The sequence below is a fragment of the Arvicanthis niloticus genome, chromosome 22 (genome assembly GCF_011762505.2).
Source record: "Arvicanthis niloticus isolate mArvNil1 chromosome 22, mArvNil1.pat.X, whole genome shotgun sequence".
Classification (NCBI taxonomy): Eukaryota; Metazoa; Chordata; class Mammalia; order Rodentia; family Muridae; genus Arvicanthis; species Arvicanthis niloticus.
The window spans coordinates 30010765-30032839 of record NC_133429.1 but is presented as its reverse complement, the minus strand read 5'-3'; the positions used below and the strand labels follow the sequence as shown (position 1 = coordinate 30032839).

The 22075-nt window shown below is 35.8% G+C and overlaps 1 protein-coding gene across 1 annotated transcript in view; it reads left to right on the top strand.

The window, feature by feature from the left end:
• Ptprq (protein tyrosine phosphatase receptor type Q) overlaps positions 1-22075 on the top strand; it is a 195447-nt gene that overhangs the window by 46296 nt on the left and 127076 nt on the right. The window contains exons 15-17 of the mRNA XM_076920158.1: positions 8677-8859; positions 9541-9642; positions 13205-13325. Of these exons, the coding sequence (XP_076776273.1) occupies positions 8677-8859; positions 9541-9642; positions 13205-13325 (406 nt within the window). The remainder of the gene's footprint in view (positions 1-8676; positions 8860-9540; positions 9643-13204; positions 13326-22075) is intronic.

The window sequence follows — 22075 nt, the reverse complement described above, 5'->3', positions numbered from 1 at the left end:
ACTTGTATCTGCTTGATCTCCTTCAGTTGTCTTATTATCTAGCTAAGACTTCAACTACTGCATTGAATAAGTGAGAGAGTGGGCAACCTTGTCTTGTTCTTGATTTTGGTGGAATTGCTTTGAGTTTCTCTCCACTTTATTTGGTGTTGGCTGGGGGGTCTTGCTGTAAACTGCCTTTATTATATTGTGTTATGTTCCTTGGATAGCTAATACCTCTTGGACTTTTATCATGAAAGGGTGCTGGATTTTGTCAAAGGTCTTTTCTGCATCTACTGAGATGACACTGTGGGTTTTTTATTTTCTTTCAATTTTTTGTATGGTGGATTACATTTACTGATTTTTGTGTATTGAACCATCCCTGCACTTCTGGGGTGAAGCATAATTAATCTTTTTCTTGTGTTCTTAGATTTGGTTTGTAAGTATTTTATCAAGAGTGTTTGCATCTATGTTCATGAGTTTTCTTTCTTTGTTGAGTCTTTGTGTGGTTTAGGTATCAGGAGGACTATAGCCTCATGCAATAAATTGGGCAATGTTTCTTCTGTTTCAGTTTTTTTAGAATAATTTGAGAAGTTGTTCTGTCAACTCTTCTTTGAAAGTCAGGTAAAATTCTGTGCTAAATGCATTTGGCACTGGGCCTTGAGACATGGGAAATTTTTCTGTTTTAATAGGGGTTATAGGACTGTTTAAATTGCTAAGCATATTTAACTCTGGTAAGTCCGATGTGTCAAAAATTTATCTTTTTTTTTTTCTTTCTTCAATTTGGTAAAGGGCAGGTTTCTAAAGCAACTCCTTTTGATTTTCTGGATTTTCTTGGTGTCTATAGTTATCTTCCCCCTTTTATTTCTAATTTTGTTAATTTGGACACTCCCTCTCTGCCTTTTAGTTAATTTGGATAAGGGTTTATTAATCATATTGATTTCCCCAAGAACCAAGTCTTTGTGTCATTGATTTTTTTTTTTGTATTGTTTTTTCTTTTTGTTGTTTCTATCACATTGATTTTGGCTCTTATCTAATTCCTTGCTGTGTATTTCTTAGGGTGTGAGTTCTTCCTGGTCTCTAGAGCTTCAAGGTGTGCTTTTAAGTTGCTAGTATGAGATCCATGCAATTTTTTTTTTTAATGTAGACACTTAATACTATGAACTTGACCCCACCTTCACTGTGTTCCATGAGCTGGGTATGCTGTGTATTCATGTCTATGCAGTAAGAACACCTTTTAATTTTTGTCTTGACCCATTCTTAATTCGGTAGTTGTTCAGTTTCCACGAGTTTGTAAACGTTGTATTGCTTTTGTCGTTGATATCCAGCTTTAATCCATGGTGGCCAGATAAGATTTTAAGGTGTCATTTTAATGTTCTCGTATCTCTTGAGACTTGCTTTGCGTCTGAATATGTGGTCACTTTTTGGAGAAAGATCATGAGCTGCTGAGAAGTCAGTCATATTATCGTGTTCGGGTGAAATGCTGTGTAATTATCTGTTAGATCCATTTGTTTTACAACTTGTTAGCGCCAGCATTTCTCTATTGAAGCCTCCCACTATCAGTCTTCTCTTGGAAACCTGCGTTTTTCTGAAGAGGAAATGGAAAGGGAATGAATCTGAGGGAGAGGGGAAGTATAGGGGACCTGGGAGGAGTGGAGTGAGTGGATTGTATTGTATGAGAGAAGAATTTCTTTTCAATTAAAAAGGAAAGAGAATTACAATGTCCTGTTGGTGGATGTTTTCTTTGACGAGTATGTATGTCCTTCCCTATATCTTCTAACTAGTCCTGATTTCAATTCTATTTTGCCAGATATTAAAATAATTCCTTCAGCTTGATTGTTATGTATATTGGTTTGGAATAACTTTTTTTTTTAACCTTTTTTACCTTTTTACCTTTCTTTTTACCTGAAAGAGATGTCTGTCTCAATGCAGAGGTTTGTTTCTTGGATACAGCAGAAGTGTGGATCCTGTTCTCACATCCATTCTGTTAGTCTGTCTTTTTATTGGGAACTTGAGACAGTTGATGTTCAGAGATATCAATTTGCAATGCTTGTTGATTCTTGTTATTTTCTTGTTTTATGTGTTTGTATGTGTGTGTGTGTGTACGCGCGTGTGTGCGCGTGTGCATGTTCAGGGTATTTTTCCTCTTTTGATGTGCTGTTCTGGGGTTATTTATTTCTTGTGTTTTTCTGGATGTGGTTAACCCCTTTAGGTGGAGTTTTCTTTCTAGCACTTTCTGCAAGGTTGGATTTGCAAATAGATATTGCTTAAATTTGGTTTTATCATGGATTTTCTTATTTTTTCTGTTTATTGTGATTTAATGTTTTGTTGTGTATTCTAGTCTGGCTTGGGATCTGTGGCTTCTTAGAGTCTTAGAACATTTTTTTAGGCCCTTTGGCTTTTAGAGTATCTATTGTGAACTCATGTATAATTCTAATTGTCTACCTTTATATGTTACTTGTTTTTTCCTCCCCTGTGGCAGCTTTTAATATTCTTGCTTTGTTCTGTATATTTAGCATTTTTATTATTATGTGATAAGTTGAACTTCTTCTTTTAGCCAAGTCTATTTAGTGTTCTGTGTGGTTCTTGTACCTTGACAGACGTTTTCTTTTTTAGGTTAAGGAAGTTTTCTTCTATGATTTTGTTGAAAATGTTTTCAACCTGAGTTTACTCTCCTTTCTCTATTTTTACTAATCTTAGATTTGGTCTTTTCATAGTGTTACAAATCTTTTGGGTGTTTTAAGGAAGGATATTTTTAGACTAACATTGTCTATGGTGAGGTGTTTATTTTTTCTATTGAATCTTCAATGCTCAAGATTTTCTCTCCCATCTCTTATATTCCTTTGGTGAAGCCTGACTTTATTTTCCCTCAGTTTGAGGTTTTTTTTTGTTTTGTTTGTTTTTTTTGTTGTTGTTGTTGTTTTTTGGTTTTTTTTTTTTGTTTTTTTCCTATCTCTACCTTCAGGGCTTGAACTATTCTATTCACTTCCTTCCACTGCTTGTTTGTGCTTTCATGGATTTCTTGAAGAGATTTAGTTAATTCTTCTTTAAGGACATCTATCACATTCATAACAGGTAGTTTAAGGTTTTTGTCTTCTGCTTAAGCTGAATTGCAATACTGGAGGCCAACTATAGTTATGTTGCTAGGCTCTAGTGGAGATATTTTGTCCTTATGTTATCGATTGTGTTTTTATGCTGGCTTCTAGGCATCTGGGTCTGAGAAGATTCTAATTCTAAGTGCTGACATCTGGTCTTGTTTATGTTAGGTGGATTTTTCCTCCTTGGTTTCCCTTGCCTCTCCTTTTCTTAGGAAGGCATGGTGGCTGTATATTGCCTAGTAGGGGCTTCTTCTAGGATCTTGCCAGGTGTTGCCACTGGAGATTTCAGGTACAATGTTTTTCCAGGTTATGAGCATTATAGACAATGACAATTAGGAATTGGGGTAGGCTAGGAGGGACAAGCGAGAGGATCCATAGGAGGAAAGAAAGCAGGGTGCTTCAGCAGGATCTGCCTAGTTCCCTAGGAATGGGGGCAGAGTGTGAGAAAAGACCCCAGCAGGTTATCTGCTACAGAGTTCCCAATGAGAATAGGCCCTGGGAGTGAATGAAGATCTGAAGCTTGCCTACCTGGCTTGCTCTCTGTCATGCTTGGCTAGAGAGTTCCCAAAGAATGCCTGCTGTTGGGGACTGGGATAACAGACTGAGTACGGATGAAGATTAGAGAAGATCCGTATGATCCACTGGAGATGGGGCAAAGAAGAGAGTGAAGTCATAGCTGGAGGTTTGAATTAGGGGTGAGACCAGAAGATTGGATTTAGAGAAGAGGGAGAGGTGAAGATCTGCTGCTTCTCTGGGTTGAGTAGCCTGTGAGTTCCCAGGGAATGAATGTTAGAATCTGGTCCTGGGATAATGGGATGAATTTGGGGGATGGGAGTTCCTAGATGAAGGTTCTGTGATCTACTGTGGTTAGGGGCAGAGGAGACCTGGAGGCTACAGCAGGAGGTCTGGTACAGAGCTGGACTTGGAAGGGAGGGGAGTGGTCCTGGAGGAGAGGAGGGAGAGACAAAAATCTGCTGCTCTGCTTTCCTGGCTGGATGCAAATGTGAATTTCCTGTTTTCTAAATTGGGAATGGCATTAAGTCACTCATTAAATAGATATTTATGGATTCCGTATCCTGTGCTGTTATCCTTGAAGGAATTGCATATATGAGAAATAATTTTTAAAAAATATCTATTCTTTTAAACATGTTTTCTTACTAATTAACTAGTTAGTTAATTACATCCAAATACTGCCCCCTACCTGGAACCCCCTGGCAGAGTTCCCCCCCTGATCTGTCATCCCCTTGGTCTCTGAGAGGGCAGCTCCTCCCAATCCTGGGTATTTCCCGACCCTGGTGCATCAAGTCTTTGCAAGATTAGGCACATTCTTTCCCACGGAGGGCAGACAAGGCAGCCTTCTGCTACATACGTGTCAGAGGCCTCAGACCAGTCCATGTATGCTCTTTGATTGGTGGTTCCATCTCTTGGAGCTCCCAGGGATCTAGGTTAGTTGACACTGTTGGTCTTCCTGTAGAGTTGTCATCTCCTTGAGAGCCTTCAATCCTTCCCCTAACTCTTCCATAGGGGTCTGTGGCCTCTGTCCAATGTTTGTGTGTAGGTATCTGCATCTGTCTTGGTCAGCTGTTAGGGAAAGCCTCTGAGAGGGCTCCTATGCTAGGTTCCTGTCTGCAGGCACAACATAGCATCAAGGATAGTGTGAGGGATTTGTGCTTGCCTATGGGAGGGGTCTCAAAATCAGTCTGTCAATGGTCAGCCATTTCTTCACTCCCTGCTCTGTCTTTGTCCCTCATTGTTTTCAGACAGGAACAATTTTATATAAAAAGTTTTGGAGGTGAGTTGATGTTCCCATACCTCCACTGGGGGTTCTGTCTGGCTATATTTATTCTTTCTTAAACTTGACATTATAAAAATATGACAGAAAATCATTCATTAAATCCACTGGGACTTGGAATATTGATACTTTCTATGGAGGAATGAAAACACACACACACATGCTCACACACACTCATGCACACACACACTCACACACACTCATGCACATACACACACACACACACACACACACACACACACACACACACACGTATGCCCACCCACATCCATGCATGGACACTTATGCATGCATACACACACACACACACACACATACGAAAGAAATCTTATGTGATAATTTAAAAGAGAGGCAGAGAGCAAGTCTCACTAGGGAGGATTCATTTACCCGGAGACATAGTTATATAAATGAAGAAAAATAAAAACAAAACATATCATAGAAGGAGAAATAGCCGAATTTTGAAGTAGGAAGAAATGTTCTGTGTTTAAAGAAGAACAAGACACTTTTCACTTTCTTGATGCTGGTAAGATAGAGATGGGCAGAGATAGAGCTGATTCTTCAGTGCCTGTATATGAAGACCCATGATTGTTGCCAATGTGAAACTATTGGAGAATAATGGCACATGCATATGACATGATTCAACGTTTAGAAGGGTTCTGCTCAATTCATTATATATGGGAACAAAGAAAATAAAGTATTATTACGGGGGACTTGTTCATCTGAGTATCTGAATGAAAGATAGTACCATTTATTGTGATGGAGAAATTCAAGGAAGAGGTCAGTGTAGAGAATGTTCAGTTCTCCATTAAGTAGGTGACTATAAAGGGCCAGTAAACAAATACCTTTAAGTCTCAAAGAATCCATAAGTTGGCAGATATTGTCATATCACTGATATTCAAAACCAAAAGGAAGAAAGTCTCATGAGGTTGAGGGGAGCAAAATATGGCATGAAGCATAAAATAGTGCGGATAAGAGATTTTGGGAGGTCAAGGCGGAATCAATGAAGATCCAAGCCGTGGGTGAAAAGGAAGAAAGTCCCTTTTATTTGGCCCTAGAAACCACGTATTTACTAAGTCAAATGCTCTGGGTGAGTGAAGAGAGATAACGTCATGCATTTGATGCTGTGCTAATAAGTGATGTTACTAGTGACTGAATAGAGTATAATTGTGGGGAAAATGCCCAACTGAAGTTGTGATTTAGAGTTTATGGTATGTAAGAGAGGGTAGGATTTCAAGAACTAGATATTAAGTGAAGGATAGAGGTACATTTAAGGGGGTAAGTATATACAGAAGCTGAGTTTACTTTTACCATTATTTGTATTACAGTGTATGTGTATTCCCAGGCATTCCTAGGTCATTTTAAGTGGAAAGTCTGAATTGATAGGGGAATGTAATCTAGAAGAACAAATGAAGGCTTTGGAAAGTAGTAAGGAGGGTAGGCAGTTTATACAGATTTATGGTAGGAAGAAACTCCTCTTCCTCCCCCTCCTCTTTCTTTTTCTCTCTTCTTCTCTCTTCTTCTTTTTCTTCTTTTCTTCTCTTTCAATGAAATGGTATGCAAACTTATCAGGTTAGAATAAGGAAGGGAGAGTTTGTTGGCTTTTGGGGAGAGATAAGGGAGGGTGAAATGCATGGAAGTGAGTAGAAGATTGAAGTAACTAAAAGAAATATAGGCAACCAGTAATTAAAAAAAAAGTCTACTCATGATTTCAGGCATAACAATTCAAAAGTGGCTGTTCCAAGGAGAGAGATATTTCATGTAGCCATTTTCAGCTGTTCCACTTGGAATGTGCATGCAGGATTGAGTTGGGTCACACATAGGTTGAGACTTAGTAAAGCAGAAGGTGGAATTGGCGAAGATGTCTGTGGACTAATTAAAGTAGAAGCTGGGAACTAGCCTGAGGGTAGGTAAATAACACGTCAAAGACAATGGGCAATGAAAACTGGGTGAAAGGCAGAGATTTTGGAGCAGGAGTGCAAGAGTCAGTAGATGTAAAAGGAGGAGGTAGCAGACAAATGGAGGGAGATTGATAGTCATTGAGTCACAAAGTCTTAGATGTTGCCATAAAAGCCAAGTTGAAAGTGAAGTTAAAAGAAAATATTATTAGAGTTAAAAAAAAATCAAAGGATATAGAGTTCAAGGAATTGAACATACAATTTGTGCGAGTGTTAACACCTCTAAAGATGGTAGAGAAAATCTGGTTCCCTTGGGTGATAAAACTCTTCAAGATTTTTGAAGGGATGGTATCAAGGGCTATCTTAGATAACGATACAACCTGTTTAAGTAATGTGACTTCGGATTGTAAAGGATCTGTGGTTCTTTCAGAATAACAAAGTAGAAAATGGCTGTACTCAGAAAGAGAAGTCATAAATATAGCTTCTTGAGTCCTAGACCCTAGTGCTATTGGGGTTATGAAAAAAAAAAAAAAAAGCAAATCCAGTATTTGAGAATCCTTGGTACCTATGTCCTCAGTAGATTCAAACTTCTACTTATCTATAGAAGATGATGCAAGGAGTTAAGGTGCTTGCTGAAGATTTTTTTGTCACTATAGCAGATTGATTTCAGGCTAACTAAAGATTTAGAATTCTTAGGCAGAGACAATAGGACTATATTGCCAGTCATTGTTACTGATATCTACCTATTAAATTTTTATTTTTTTTTATCAAAGTTCTAGAAGCTTTTACACTCTGGTGTCAGCCTTTTCTCTAAATGCTTTAGCTATAATAACCCCCATAACTGGCACACCCTGAGGAGAGGACACTGTATCTATGCTTCCAGGGATGTGTGAATTTTATTACTCTATGTTTGTAAGTAGTAACTTTATGTCTGTTATATTTAGAATACCAATAACAAAAGGTTGAATTCCTTTCTTCAGAGAGAAAAAGTCTTATAATAGTACCATACAATGCGATAATGCTGAGATGCTTAGTTTGCATTGTTTAATTACTCCCTTGAATTGTTATTATTGTTACTGCTGTCTGAAAAACTTTTAAACCACTGTCATTTCCACCGTGAGTGTTCCTCTCTGATACATACCTTCTTTTAACATGTACCCATCTGTTGCAAAGAAATATTTCATTTATGAAAAGTAAGAAAAACAGTTATCTGTGGACATAAAGATAAATAATTAGAATATAGTTAAGGCTGCCTGAGATTATACAGTACAAAGACTGAGCAGTTTGTAATTATACATATTTAGGAACACATATAGGCATATGATATGCATAACTGTGCATATAAATATTTTTTGAAATTAGAATAAACATCATTCCCCCTTGTCTATCATCTCAAAAATATTTAAACACACATAAAATGCACCCACACTGTCTTATTTATAGTTTAGCAAATTTAAGATATATTTATTATATTTTCTGTTGGGATTTGAGTGTCTGAATGTGCTTTTGTTTTGCTTTTGTCTAATCTTTGACTGGACTCTGTTGCCAATCCAATTTCTTATGTTAAAATGACTCAAGTTATTTTCATACATTACTTAGGACTCAATAGTGTATTCATTGTATGAAAATAAAAATATTAATTTAAAACTCCTCCAAAATGATATAAAGTTTCTCTGCAGAATCATAGTTTGTATTTTCCTTTGAGGTGACCTTTCACCCTCTACACTTGGTGCTTGCTATGGTTTCTTTACACAGCACTGTGTTTACAATGCATTGCACACTGTCATTCTGTGCTTAATGCTTGCAGTTACATCTCTTCTTGTAATTGTGGGAAACTTTTATCCAGGCAGTTTTAGGGTTCAAGTGTTTTATTATTACAATTATTATTAATCACATCTTCAATTTGTTTCTCTAGTGCCTGATAGTGCACCAGAAAATATTACATACAAGAATATTTCCTCGGGAGAGATTGAGATATCCTTCCTTCCTCCAAGGAATCCTAACGGCATCATACAAAAATACACAATTTACCTCAAGAGAAGTAATAGTCATGAGATAAGAACTATAAATACAACTTCTCTGACTCAAACCATCGGAGGTAAAATACAATTCTACTGTTTGATAGTTACCTTTTATTGACAGCATGACCACGAATATTTACCCAATATGTTAAAATAAGTTAACCATGATTATTTATATTTTATTGGGAATAAGAGCTTTTAACAACATAATGTGGGGAATTTATGATAGTCATATGTGAAAATACTCTAGATGTGGTATTTTGTACAATGTCTTGTATCTCATATTCAAAACAGAAGGGATGGTGTGTGTGCATGTGTGTGTGTGTGTGTGTGTGTGCCATTGCATTCTTGTGGAGGTTAGAAGACAATGTAGAGTGTTTGTGTTCATTTTTCTCCTCATTGGAGGTAGGATCACTTTGTTGTTTGTGTCTGGTCTGCATGTGCCAGGTTAGATGGTCTGTGGGCTTCTTGGGATGGTCCTATCTCTTTCTCCCATCTCACTGTGGCAACACTGGGGTTACAGTTACACAGTACTGTACTTGGCTTTACATATCGTGTAATGTCTCCAATATTGGACAGCTACCCACTGAACAGTCTCGGCAAGCCCCCTTTGTAGAATTCTTAGTCTGATAATCCTAGTTGATTTAGCTTTTACTTTTGGAAGACTGTTGAATTGACAGTCGTTTCATTATTCACCTCTTGCATATTATTAACGGATCTATTCTCTGTGTCAATTTATCTAATTTACTTCTGTTTAGGACTGAAAAAGTATACCCATTATGTGATTGAGGTGTCTGCTAGTACACTTAAAGGAGAAGGCGTTCGGAGTATGCCAATAAGCATACTGACTGAGGAAGATGGTAAGATTATATATAGTGCATCCTGAAATACTTTGCTTTTTAACATTTCAAACAAAACCTGTAGAGATAATATTGGGATGTTTGTGGTAATTTGTCCATAGATTGGAGACATATGCAGAATGAAACCTAGTATAATTTTTTTTTCGCTGAAACTGTAAGATATATACAATACCAGTACTATATAGAGATTTCATGGTTATGGAGTAAGAACAAATTTGAAAGATAGATTTACATTGAGTAAAATCAGATAGAAACACTATTTTTTTGCCTTTGAAGTCAACTTTACTATGCAAATATAAGTGCAATTTTTGGGAGACTTTTAAGGATCAAGTTTGAATAGTGTGAATATCACATGTGTCCCAACAGTGTTCCACATTTTTATGGCATTTGCAGAAATTTTGGAGTAGAATCTATATAACTTTCAACAGGTCTTAATGTTATTAGGATTAGCTAATTAATAAATTCAGTCTATATTTTTAGTTGTATCTAATTATTAACTATAGCACTGCCCTTGAATGTTAATTTTCTGTTTTAAAAATTGAAAATACTTTTTCTTATACAATACGTCCTTCCACTCCTCCCAGATTGCCCCTCCCCAAAATCTAATCTCCCTGTTTCCCTTAAGAAAAGTACAAAGCTCCAAGAAACAACAACAAAACAAGAAAAAAACAAGATATAATGAGACAAAGCAAAAGCTCTCTTATCAAGGCTGGACAAGGCAACCAAGGGGGGGGGGGGAGAGTCCTAAGAGCAGGCAAAAGAGAACACCCCCCCAACTCCGACTGTAATAAATCCCACATAAACAAAAACACCAAGCTAGCAACCATACTAAATACAAAGAGAACTTGGTGCAGACTCATGCAGGCCCTGTGCTTGCTGCTTCAGTCTTATATTACCCTGCTTAGTTGATTAGTGGACCATCTTCTCCTGAGGTCCTCCAACCCCTTTGAGTCCTGCATTTTTTCATACATTTTTTTCAGAACATAAGTAAAATCAACCGTTCTGCTGGGCCCATTCTGTATTGATACTTCAGCAAACCACAGGCGCATATTGCACTAGAAAGTGACCCTGAAAGATATGCTTTGGAAGAGTATTTGGAGTTTATGTTTTACATGTTATATATTTTGAAACAATTGGCTTTTTATGTAGAAGGAATCCTGGCTATCATGTTATACCCAGCAAGGGGTAGTATACATGTTTATGATAAATTTTTTCCATTTCTTCTTTCAAGATGCCCCATCATGCCAGGATACTTATCCTGTGGGTATTCAGGATCTAGAATAACTCATTAGGATGAATGTTAAATGGATACTATTAGAAGGACAGTGTATTTTCTCTGCACCACTCCCATTTTGCTTACAATAATAAATTCCATTTTACCACTGCTATCCTATACAATTGCCTTCTTGTGTTTTCTGCACTAAAGCCTCCTGTCCATGCACTGGCTTGTCAAAGTCTCTGAAGGCTTTGGATCATGGGTCAAGATTATCCCCTCATTGTTTTTACTCATGAAAATTGCTGCATACTCAATCTTTTCTGTATTTTCTTCTCTCTCTTTTTTGTTTATAGATTAATCTTGCTCATTTAGTAATAATTTTAGCAGTTCCTTTGTGGGGTATAGTGTCCGCATCTAAAGTTCTGACCTTATCAAAAAATTCCAATCATGAATATTCAAGATCTATTATGATTTAATCAAGGCCAGTGGATATTTATGCTGAGTAGGATGTCTTTACTGCATGAATGCAGACTGTCTATTTGAGTTCTGCAGCTGAATCATACCAGTCATTAAAAATAGGCTGACAAGGCAAATGTCCACTTGAATTCATAGCCACATTGTATATACCAAAGAACAAACATCCCTTTGTGAACAACTTCACCGAATGGAGACTAGCCTGAGGCGGCTGGCTTTTCTGAGTTATATGCCTTGACTCAGAAAGCTTTCAGTGTAGATGTGACCTATGTTTGACAAATGTGTAAACAAGTAATTTGTATAATTGTAATTACTGATAGAAAGTGTTTCCAAAAATTATTCACGAGGCATAAAGAAGAAGTTAGATTTCTCTAGGGCATCAGGGAAGGTAGATCTGAGCATTATGTCCATGCTTGACCTGAGGGAAGGTAGATGAAGAGGAAGTGAATGAGAAGACAGCATGCCAACAAAAGACCTTTCATGTGTCCTGATGCTCTGACACACTGAACTGATTATGTTGTAAATGATTTTAATTTTTACATTCATTTATTTTTAGTTTGTATTATGTTGTGGTGTGTGTGTGTGCATGCATGCATGCACATGTGCATGCATGTGTGTGTGCATGACTGTGTGTTTGTACATACATATATGTATATATTGCACTCATATGGCAGTCAGAGGACAACTCTTGGGTGTGACTTCTTTCCTATTACCATGGAGGTCCCAGAGATTGAACTCAGGTCCTTATGTTGGGAAGCTAGGAACTTAACCTGCTGACCACTCTTGCTGGCCTAAATTTCAGTGTTATTGGATTGTAGTTGATAATAAAAATGACCAAAGTGTGTATGTGTACACACACCCACACAAACACACACACTCATGTGTTCTTCCCAAGATTTTTAATGCTTATTGTAGAATAAAACTGTAGAGTCACTGGATGTTCCTATCCAAATTACTTCCAGTTTCTGACTGACCTTTTTTTCTAAATGCCAACATAAATTATAATTTATAAGTATGTTAAGAGAATATTTATAGGGTTTGCGTTGATAAGTGAATTGAAAGTGATTCTTAGCACAGCAAACACACGCCTCTAAACAATATGCAGACTCACGTGATGTCAGTACTCAACAGCATTTTCTAATGTGACACCATTGGGGGAAAAACAAAGCCGAATGAAACAGAAATGACAATTATACTTGTCACCACTTCAGTGACCTCATTTCATGAAACAAGCTATTCTCTACTATAAAAAATTTAAGAAAACAGTGATTCTAGCCATTTTTCTGTTAGTGTGCTATTCGGCTATAATGGAGCTTTCTGTGAAACCCATTGTATTATAAAGGCTCATTGACTATATTTTGATCTTACTCTAGTGTTTTCTGACACATCTGGGTTGAGGAATGCTGTTTGTCTGGATGAAGTCAGTCATTCTAAGTTCCTTCAAAATTTATGCTTACCATTCTTTGAATGTATAGCATCTTTTTTCCCCAAGTCTTCATTATCTGGGGAGATCTATTACTTTGTGATACATCTATTCACCTCAATAAAACATTTGGTTTTATTAGAGAATGATAATTCACCAAAATGTTCTTAAACAGTCAATGAGTCACTGTGACAGACCCATGTTGTATTTTCTCATGAAATACTTTTTTCCATTGACTCACAGGAGCAGATGTTCCAACACCACCATGAAAATCTTCTTTCATCATTTTATCTGAACATAAACAATCATGTTCTTCTGTCTATGGAGAGAAGTGTTGGACATGATTCACTTACCATAGAGTTTATGAGAAAAAAAATCTGTGCACTTTTATGTTTACATTTTCCATATTTATTTAATGAAATGTGTCATTCTTTGTTAAAAATTTTCAGTTCCTGATTCTCCTCCTCAGAACTTCTCTGTGAAACAGTTGTCTGGTGTCACCGTGATGTTGTCATGGCAACCACCCTTGGAGCCAAATGGAATTATCCTCTATTACACAGTTTATGTCTGGTAAGGATTTTTTTGGAAGTAGTTCTGAGAACAAATATTAATTTGTAATATAATAGGAATGTCGTGTTTATCTCAGAATGTGATGCTGCATTAGAGCCCTGATTATTCATAGGTGGGTTAAAATGCTTTTTATTAAGAAATAAGTTTACATCATGTTATGCAGCTGGTCAGCAAATAAAAATCTTTGCAACTAAAATTTTAAGAAGTATGTTTTTTAAAGGTATACTAAATGTATACTCTTGAAGGTCTGAATGATAAACTTACATGATTGCAAATATATGATTTAAAATATTTGAAAGTCTTTGACCTGCTCCATTTTTGACCTGGGCTGGTTCACCCCTCTTAGGCAATTTGGTAGTCCCCCCTGCTTCTGGGAGGTCATGGTATTGATGCAAACTTAGTGCAAACACCCGAATGACATAGCTCACTACAGCCTAGAATTTCTGGACTCAAGGGACCCTTCTGTCTCATCTTCCTGAGTAGCTGAGACTACAGGCATGAGCCACCACACCTGGCTATTGGAAAATTTTAAAATAAATACTTTGCACATTTATTTTAAAGTCTACTTATACAAAATATTTTCAATTAAAATTTAAATCAAAGAAATGCTTTTAGATCTCCTAAGGTCAACTTTCCATTAATGATAAGTAGTTATTTACTGGTTATTTTAATCTTAAGCACTTACTTATCTTTCAATTTTGGAACTGATGAAATCTCAAAATGAGTCTCTTATTCGTCAACAAACAGCTACATTGCTTTATGGCAACCCAGGAGAATAAAATTCTCATTTTGATCTAATGTATATCATTAAACATCCACTACCCATGTAATACACATTAAAGGCATTTTGAATTATTTAAACTCAGAAAATAAAATTTGTAAAGTATTTTGTTAAAAAATAAAGATTTGCTTACATTTATACTTCTATCTTGAGAAAAACCAACATGGGAAACATTACCCTATTTCAAACGCTTTTGCTTTAGAGTTTTTCCCCTAAATGTGATTTTTACCCCCTAATTCCTTTGTAGATCTTGTGCATACTGTTCTTTAAAGTTTATATTTCTTGCAAAATTACCTGATTTCTGGTTGGTTTGCTTAGTTTGGGTGACACTAGGAATATCATGAGAGATGCTAGTGAGAAGGAAGTAATGGAAAGGATTAAGTAATTCTACTCCATCCATCTTTTCACGTAGTCATTCATTCATTCATTCATTCATGCAGCAATATTGGTAAAATTCCTCTCTAAACCCCCTGACTGCTAAGTATAGTGTGAAGAGATAGCTGGATTGTATAATCCATAAACAAACCAACCAGAAAACATCAGGAGAAAGAAGAGAACTTCTTCATAAAACTGTCTTCTTTTGTGATCAGAGTAACCAGAAGATGCCTCTTGTCTTGTATTGATCTGTAGGGAACTTTCCAACAGGAGCGGATATTGATTCTACTTCTCCCTGTGGGGAAACATGACTTGTCATTTTGCAGAAGACAGAGTGTCAGGTTGATAAGGATTGTGGAATCCCTTTGGAGAGTAAAATTGTGACCAGGCATGGTGGAGTATAAGTGTCAATCATAGAGACAATTTGTTTTTCCTTTTAACAGAGTTGCCAGACATTTCCAGCAATCTGAACTCTTGACAAGGAATGGATTATAGAAGATTAAATTATTAGCAAGATAGTAAGAAGTCGGTTGTTCAATAGCAAGAGATCATATTGACAGTAGATCAGAGTGGTGGTCAGCATTGTACTAAATTTAGGAATAATAGCCCAGTGGACCTGGTGACATGTTGATTGGTTATGGGAATAAAATCAAAATAATAAAACAGATGAATCAATAATGACTCCTGGGTATTTTAACCATGCAAGTTGCAACCTTGACATCTGAAGTCTGGGTAAAATGTAAGTAAAACATGTTCTTTTGTACTGTGACCACGTCTCTCTTCACAAAACATCTAGGAGTCTCGGTATAATACACAGCACACATGAGACTGGGCAGTGCACAAAACTGTATGACTGAACCAGGTTAATCTTTCTGGGCTTGGACTATGACGATCTGCAGTAACCACCTATTTTAAGATCCATTTTATAAGTCTAGTTTTTAATACTGAAGTGCATAAATGTAGGAGGACGTTGTGAAAACAAACAGCAGGTATTTTATTTTTAACCTTATAGCAAGGCCAGAGTCACATGTATAAAACAAGACATTTATTCTCAACCACCTGCTCTTTATGCTTTTTATAATAATGTTGAAGCCTGTGAAGACATTTCACATAACTCACGCTTTCATATTCCATAGACATAGTTTAATTGGTATTGGATAAACAATAAATTCAAAGTTCAATTCCTCCCAGTGGATACTTTTTTTTCGCTCATCTTTGAAGAGCTGTTTCTTCAGTGATTCTTGTCAAGATAGACTTGAACACAAGAGAAGGTTGGTGAAAAAGCCAGGTGCCAATGTCTCCTGTGTGTGCTACTATAGCTCACTGACCTTGGCCTCTTTTGAGGGTTTATCTCACACTGACTTACAGCCATAGTTCCTGGCTTGAAAGTTCTTATTTTCTTGCCTATTGTTGATTTTCTCAAGATTTAACCAAGTCCTTGAATTTTCTTGTCTCATCTATGTTGACATTCAGATATTAGACTTCTTCAGGGTTTTTTTCCCTCAACCCTAGGCTGTAAATAGTGCCTGCAGGGTTCCTCTATTCCAAGTCTTCCTCTGGATAGTTGTGTCAAGACCTCTTAGACCTTGCTGCAAAGGGTAATATACCAGGTTGATTTGTTTTGTTTTGTTTTGTTTTGTTTTGTTTTGTTTTGTTTTGTTTTGTTTTGTTTTGAGACAGGGTTTCTCTCTGTAGCCCTGGCTGTCCTGGAACTCACTCTGTAGACCAGGCTGTCCTGGAACTCAGAAATCCACCTGCCTCTGCCTCCCAGGTGCTGGGATTAAAGGCGTGTGCCACCACCACCAGGCACCAGGTTGATTTTTTAAAGAGGCTTTCTACTTTTCTCTTTTCCTCATGAAGAAGTCTGTCTTCTTCCATGGTCTTTCCCTCCCTAATCTACTTGGGTTCCTTCATCACTCCCCTGAGAGACTTCCTTAGCCCAGACCCCTCTCTCAGAATTATTTTTTATCATGATGAAAGTAAATTTCCATTTTCTTGACACATGGCAAGGGATCCTTCTTTTTAAAAAAGTGTGTGTGTGTGTGTGTAGGGGTTTGTGTGTGTTATTCATGTATGTGTAGTACATACATATGTTTGTTTTGTGTGATATGCATATGCAGACCGCAGAAGATGAAGGGTAGTCTTCCTCAATCTTTCTTTATGTTATTTCCTTGAGACAGGGTCTCTCATAGAACTTGATCTCAGAACTTAACCTGACTGACTGGCCAGAAATTCCTCAGTAGGTGCACTACTCCACATACATATTTACAAATCCCCATAAACCTGTCTGTTTGGATAGTTATTTCTTTTAGTATGTTTTTGAGATGAAGGATTCTTTGTTAAAATTCTGGGTGACTATTTCCTTGTCATGGAAATTTCTCTACAAAATTCTTCATAAGGATTAATGTGTATTCATTTTGTTCCCACTACCATGCTATTCACAGTTTATAGATGAATTATTCAGAAATCTATATTAATCTTTTACAACTTAAAATAATTTGTTCCTCTAAAATTTTCATCACGAAACAATGCTCATTATATCAATATGATAAGGTAGTATTTTTCCTCATTTGGGTCAACAAATTATGTGGTTTCAATGATACACAGCCCTGGCTATAGGCAAATATATTAATGAAACAGTTTTATTAGAACAACACCAAACATATATTCTTTCAATGCAGTTGTAATTGATATACAATGTTCTTGTAAAGCCATACAAAGCTAATTTACTTGATATATTCTTGAGTTCAGCTTGGATTTGTTTAGCAATTTTGCCTTTGTATGTGTCAGTAAAATTAAGAGGCCATTTTCTCCAAAATTGCCAAGGCAATACCCTACAAGGTATGAATTAAAGACTATGGAGTAAAAATAATGCTATTATTCTAGTTTATATATAAATCTTACCTTGAACATATCTTGTTTTCTAAACACTATGAGGAACAATACTAAATCACTCTTTGACAGATATTTGTTAACACACATAGAGAAATAAAAAAAAATGTGTAGAACCTTAAAGTGATTGTACACTTATTTAATATATAATAATATACCAATATAAAACTTAAAATGATTTGCTGAAGGTCTTTGGCATTTTAAAACAATTCTAATACAGTTCTTTATTAAATGCATGAGTCTATGTAGTAGGTAATAATAGAAGTTTTGTACATGACTTTTTGTATGATATAAACTATGCATGGTCCCATTTTTTGTTGTTTTTACAAGATGTTCATCCTATTGAAAATGACTTAATAGACTAATACAAGTAACACCAGTACTTGAGAGATTGAGGATGAGCTCAACTTCAGCCTAGGATGCATAGTTATGCCATATTTCAAAAAAAAAAAATACCCACAGTTTAAAGCATTTCATTTCAACCAGCACAGAGAATGGGATATTTCTTGACTGGAGTTCTCATTTTGGAATTCAGGTAGTAAAGATAACTTAATAAGTCAGAGAGTATCATAGTGGAGGCGTTTTATGAAGAATGAAATCACCATGAGTCTAAGGGGTTGGAAGGTAGCATTATGGAATGTACTACTGTTACATTGAGTGAATTAAAGAAACAAGCTTCAGCAGATTCAGTAGTTAAGTGAAAGATCAAACAAGAGCTCTAGTAAGATTCCAACAAGTGAAAAACTAATTAGCAAATGCTAGTTTATATTAGGAAGTGATTTCATAAATAATAAAATGAATGAATATTCACACTATTTGGGTTATGAGTACTTAGTGAGAAAAGGAAAGTGTCTATGTAAAAGTATCTTTTATTCACCTGATGTAATTGTCATTTCAGAGGCTTACTGCTGAATAAGCTCATCCTTTCTTTCTGAACTCTGGCTGGCTGGTTCAAATCAGATGTTCTGACTCAGACCCCTCTCCAAGCTGACTAATCTAATCTGGCTTCCATCAGTTTTTCACTGAATTGTTCCACTTGGCTTCACATTAATTTGTTCCAATCCCTTTGGCTTCTTCTCATTCTATGGTTCAATTTCCTCTGCTGACCTGCTCTTCATTACTTGAACTCACCAAGGAGCTCAACTCTACTGCACTGCCCTCACTGTACTGCCTGTAACTGATTTACCAAACTCAACTCAACTCAACTCAATCCCAACTAACCAACTCTCTCCCTGCAAGAGCTTCTCTTTTCTGTGCTGTTCTGATGAGAGTTGGGCATATCCTATCTCTGACTCATTCTGCCAGATCTTTCTCTGATTCATTACTTTGTTTGCCCCTCAAATATGGCTGTTTCCTTCTACAAACTAACCTTACCTTTATTGTTAGATATTAATGGTATGCATTAGAGCATGTTTGCATTCTAGCCAGATTAATTAAAGGTGTGTGGCGTGTTTGTATTTCAGCTGGATCACATAGACTAGGACTTTGGAGGTGATCCCTTGCCAAAGCAGCCATGTTACTGAATTAGATTTCCTCTACAAGCCTAGAATATTTAAACAACAGAAACAGTTTATAAACTAGATATGTAGAACCAAGCATCACATTAAGACAGACTACCAACATGAAACAAAATATCAAATGATGAAGATGAGAATGAAGACTCACTTTTTATTAAGTTCCAACCTTGACTAGGAAAGTATATCTACCTATATGTATTTTCAAAAATGAGAATATCTTTTTAGGCCTAGCCAAATAATTCTGGTATTATAGATGTTCATTTTTTGTAGGAAATTATCATTTAGCATGGGCTTCATGTTACCAAAAACAATGAAATTGGTAAAGAAGAATTGGTCTCATGATTTAGCATAGTATTTTGTAACCTATGGCTCATGACCCCTTTATGGGTTGAACAACCCTTTCACAGGGTTCAAAAATCAAATATTCTACCTATCATATATTTATGTTATGGCTTATAATAATAGCAAATTTAGTTAAGACATAGGAATAAAAATAATTTTATGATTGGGGATCACCACAATATAAGGAATTGTATTCAAAAGTCACAGTCTAGGAAGGTTGAAAACCACTGCTCTATAATTAGCTTTAACCTAGGCACTATAAATCAGTCAGATAATTTACATTAAAAATAGGAAGTAGCTTTATCTTTAAGACTGTACTGATGCTAACTCAAGACATTTTCTTCATATAGCTCATGATTGAAAATAAGAAATGTACATAGCATTTTTTTCAGAATTTATCTAAAGCAAATTAAAATTATTTTGAAGTACAAAAACCAAAAAAGGGTTTTTAAAATATTCTGCAAAGCTTAGAATTAAAGTTAGCAAAAACAATTACAGATGGCTACCTTTACATTTGTTCACTATTTTAATCCTGAAAGATGTAAAATATCTCTTTTAGAGATTCAGTATTGAGTAACATTCATACATTTAAATATGACATGCTCATGACTCTGGACATATAATGGTTAGATGCCTTCTTGCTCTTTTCCTTTCCATATTCTCCTTAACTCCTTTTTCTGTACATAAATGGTGCAGATAATTTTTCAAGTTAACAGTTTCTTACATCTTTGGCTTTATTATACCTTCCTTTTCTAGGCTTTGGTTATAATTAAATTAATTATTCATCACTTTAAAATTTCTTTTAATGTCTGTGGGAAAATAAAAAGTTACTGTCCTGTTCTTAGAGAAATAACATTGTTCCTAATGAATTGTATTGTGTTGAAATTGTTGCTATTTCTCTGATTTGAGTATAAAATCTGTTTCTTATTATATTGATGTCTATGATAGTTTCTCATACATTGTAGATGTTCAAGTAATGCTGGGTAAGTTCTTTTGAATATTGGTTTTATATAATCATCTCTAAATGAGCAACAGCATCTTTGTTTGTCTGGGATACAGTCTAAAGGTACACACTGTCCACTTCAAAAACTGCAATAGCAGATAGGTAAGATGTGTGAATAGCTTATTTTAAAAGTGGATTATATGTCATTGATAAACAGGGAAACATACATACCATATTACTCATGGTCAGGGACATGCAAACAAAAATAGATTTTTTTTTTGTCAAATTAGATTGGTAGAAGTTGAGAAATTAACTATCCAGATCAACAATGAGAGTTTGCCCAACATTTACACTCAGATATTCTTGTTGTGTTTCTTGTAATAATTTAAAAATCAGAATGGTAATTATTGAGAAGCAACAGTCACTAAGACAAGAATTAAACCCATTTGTCTCAATGGTCACAAAGTTTAAAATGCAGAAATAAAATGACCATAATAAAGAGATATCTGTTGACAGATCACCACAGTTTTATTACTAGTAATAGCTAAGGAAAGAGAAAGGCGATCACCGAGAATTAATTAATACAACACTAGCTAAGTGTTCATGGTATGCCTATATTAGGTAGTTGCAATGTAGACAGACATCAAATCATTTTTACTAACATGTGAGACAATGTACACAAGAACATATACATAGAATTTTATTAGATGTTAAACTCATAGATACATAGTGAGTCCTCCAGGCTACAGATTTGCTTTTTGATGGCTTCTTGGAGAGAGAGATGTTGTACTTGGTCCAGAGATTTGTGTGTTACTCACAAACTAGCAGCAGCTATTATAAGTTGAGAAGCCAGGCTTGTCCTCAGTGACACTACACTTTCCTCTTCTCTTTACTTCCTCTCTGTTTGGTTTTATGATAAATCATTCAAGTAAAATTGTGATCTCTGTAATTTTATTTATGTTCATTTATTTAATTTCTTAAAGTACCATGACACTATTTATGGAAGAGTGTATTGAATGGTACAGTTTGTTTCTAGTCACACACTCTGAACTCATATATTTTTACCAACTATCCTAAGTTATCCAATTATTTTTCAGATACCAGTGCTGACATTTGGATTAAATTGATACTTCTGTATCAGCAAAGGAAGACTGAAATGTACCTCTGCAGACACCATTAGTTCACACAAACTCTATTATTCTCTTAAAACTTGAGGATTCATGTGTTTTACTGACAAATAAGGAACATTTTCTATTCACAGAGGAAATCTACTTACTTTTATGTTTCTAAAGAAAAAACTATGAAACTACATGAGACATCATTTTTTTGTGATACCCTTATATAAATTCTTTACTAATTTTATTGTTCTTAGAATGCACATTTGTTTGTAAATAGATATTTCAGGACTACTACATAAGTATTTATTCTTGGATTTAAATACTAATTAAGACTCAATCCAAAAGTATGGGAACTAAGTTAGTGTGACTAAAAAAATTACATTGCTATGTTTTGCAAGATTTTTTTTTTTGGTTTTGTTTTTCAAGACAAGGTTTCTCTGTGTAGCCCTGGCTGTCCTGGAACTCACTCTGTAGACCAGGCTGGCCTTGAACTCAGAAATCCGCCTGCCTCTGCCTCCCAAGTGCTGGGATTAAAGGTGTGCGCCACCACTACCCTGCGTTTTTGCATGATTTTAACATGTTTTCAAAATTGTTTTTCCTTGTTAGATTTCCATACTTAGAAAATTCTGAGTCTGTATTGATTTAATTTATTTCCTTGTCAGAAGTAGCATTTTTAAGTACCTTAAAGATTTTAACTAACTAAAAGGTTTCTTCTCTCTTTTTTTTTGTAGATTATACACCTTGTTTTATGTGGCATTCCTATTAAATTATTATATGATTAC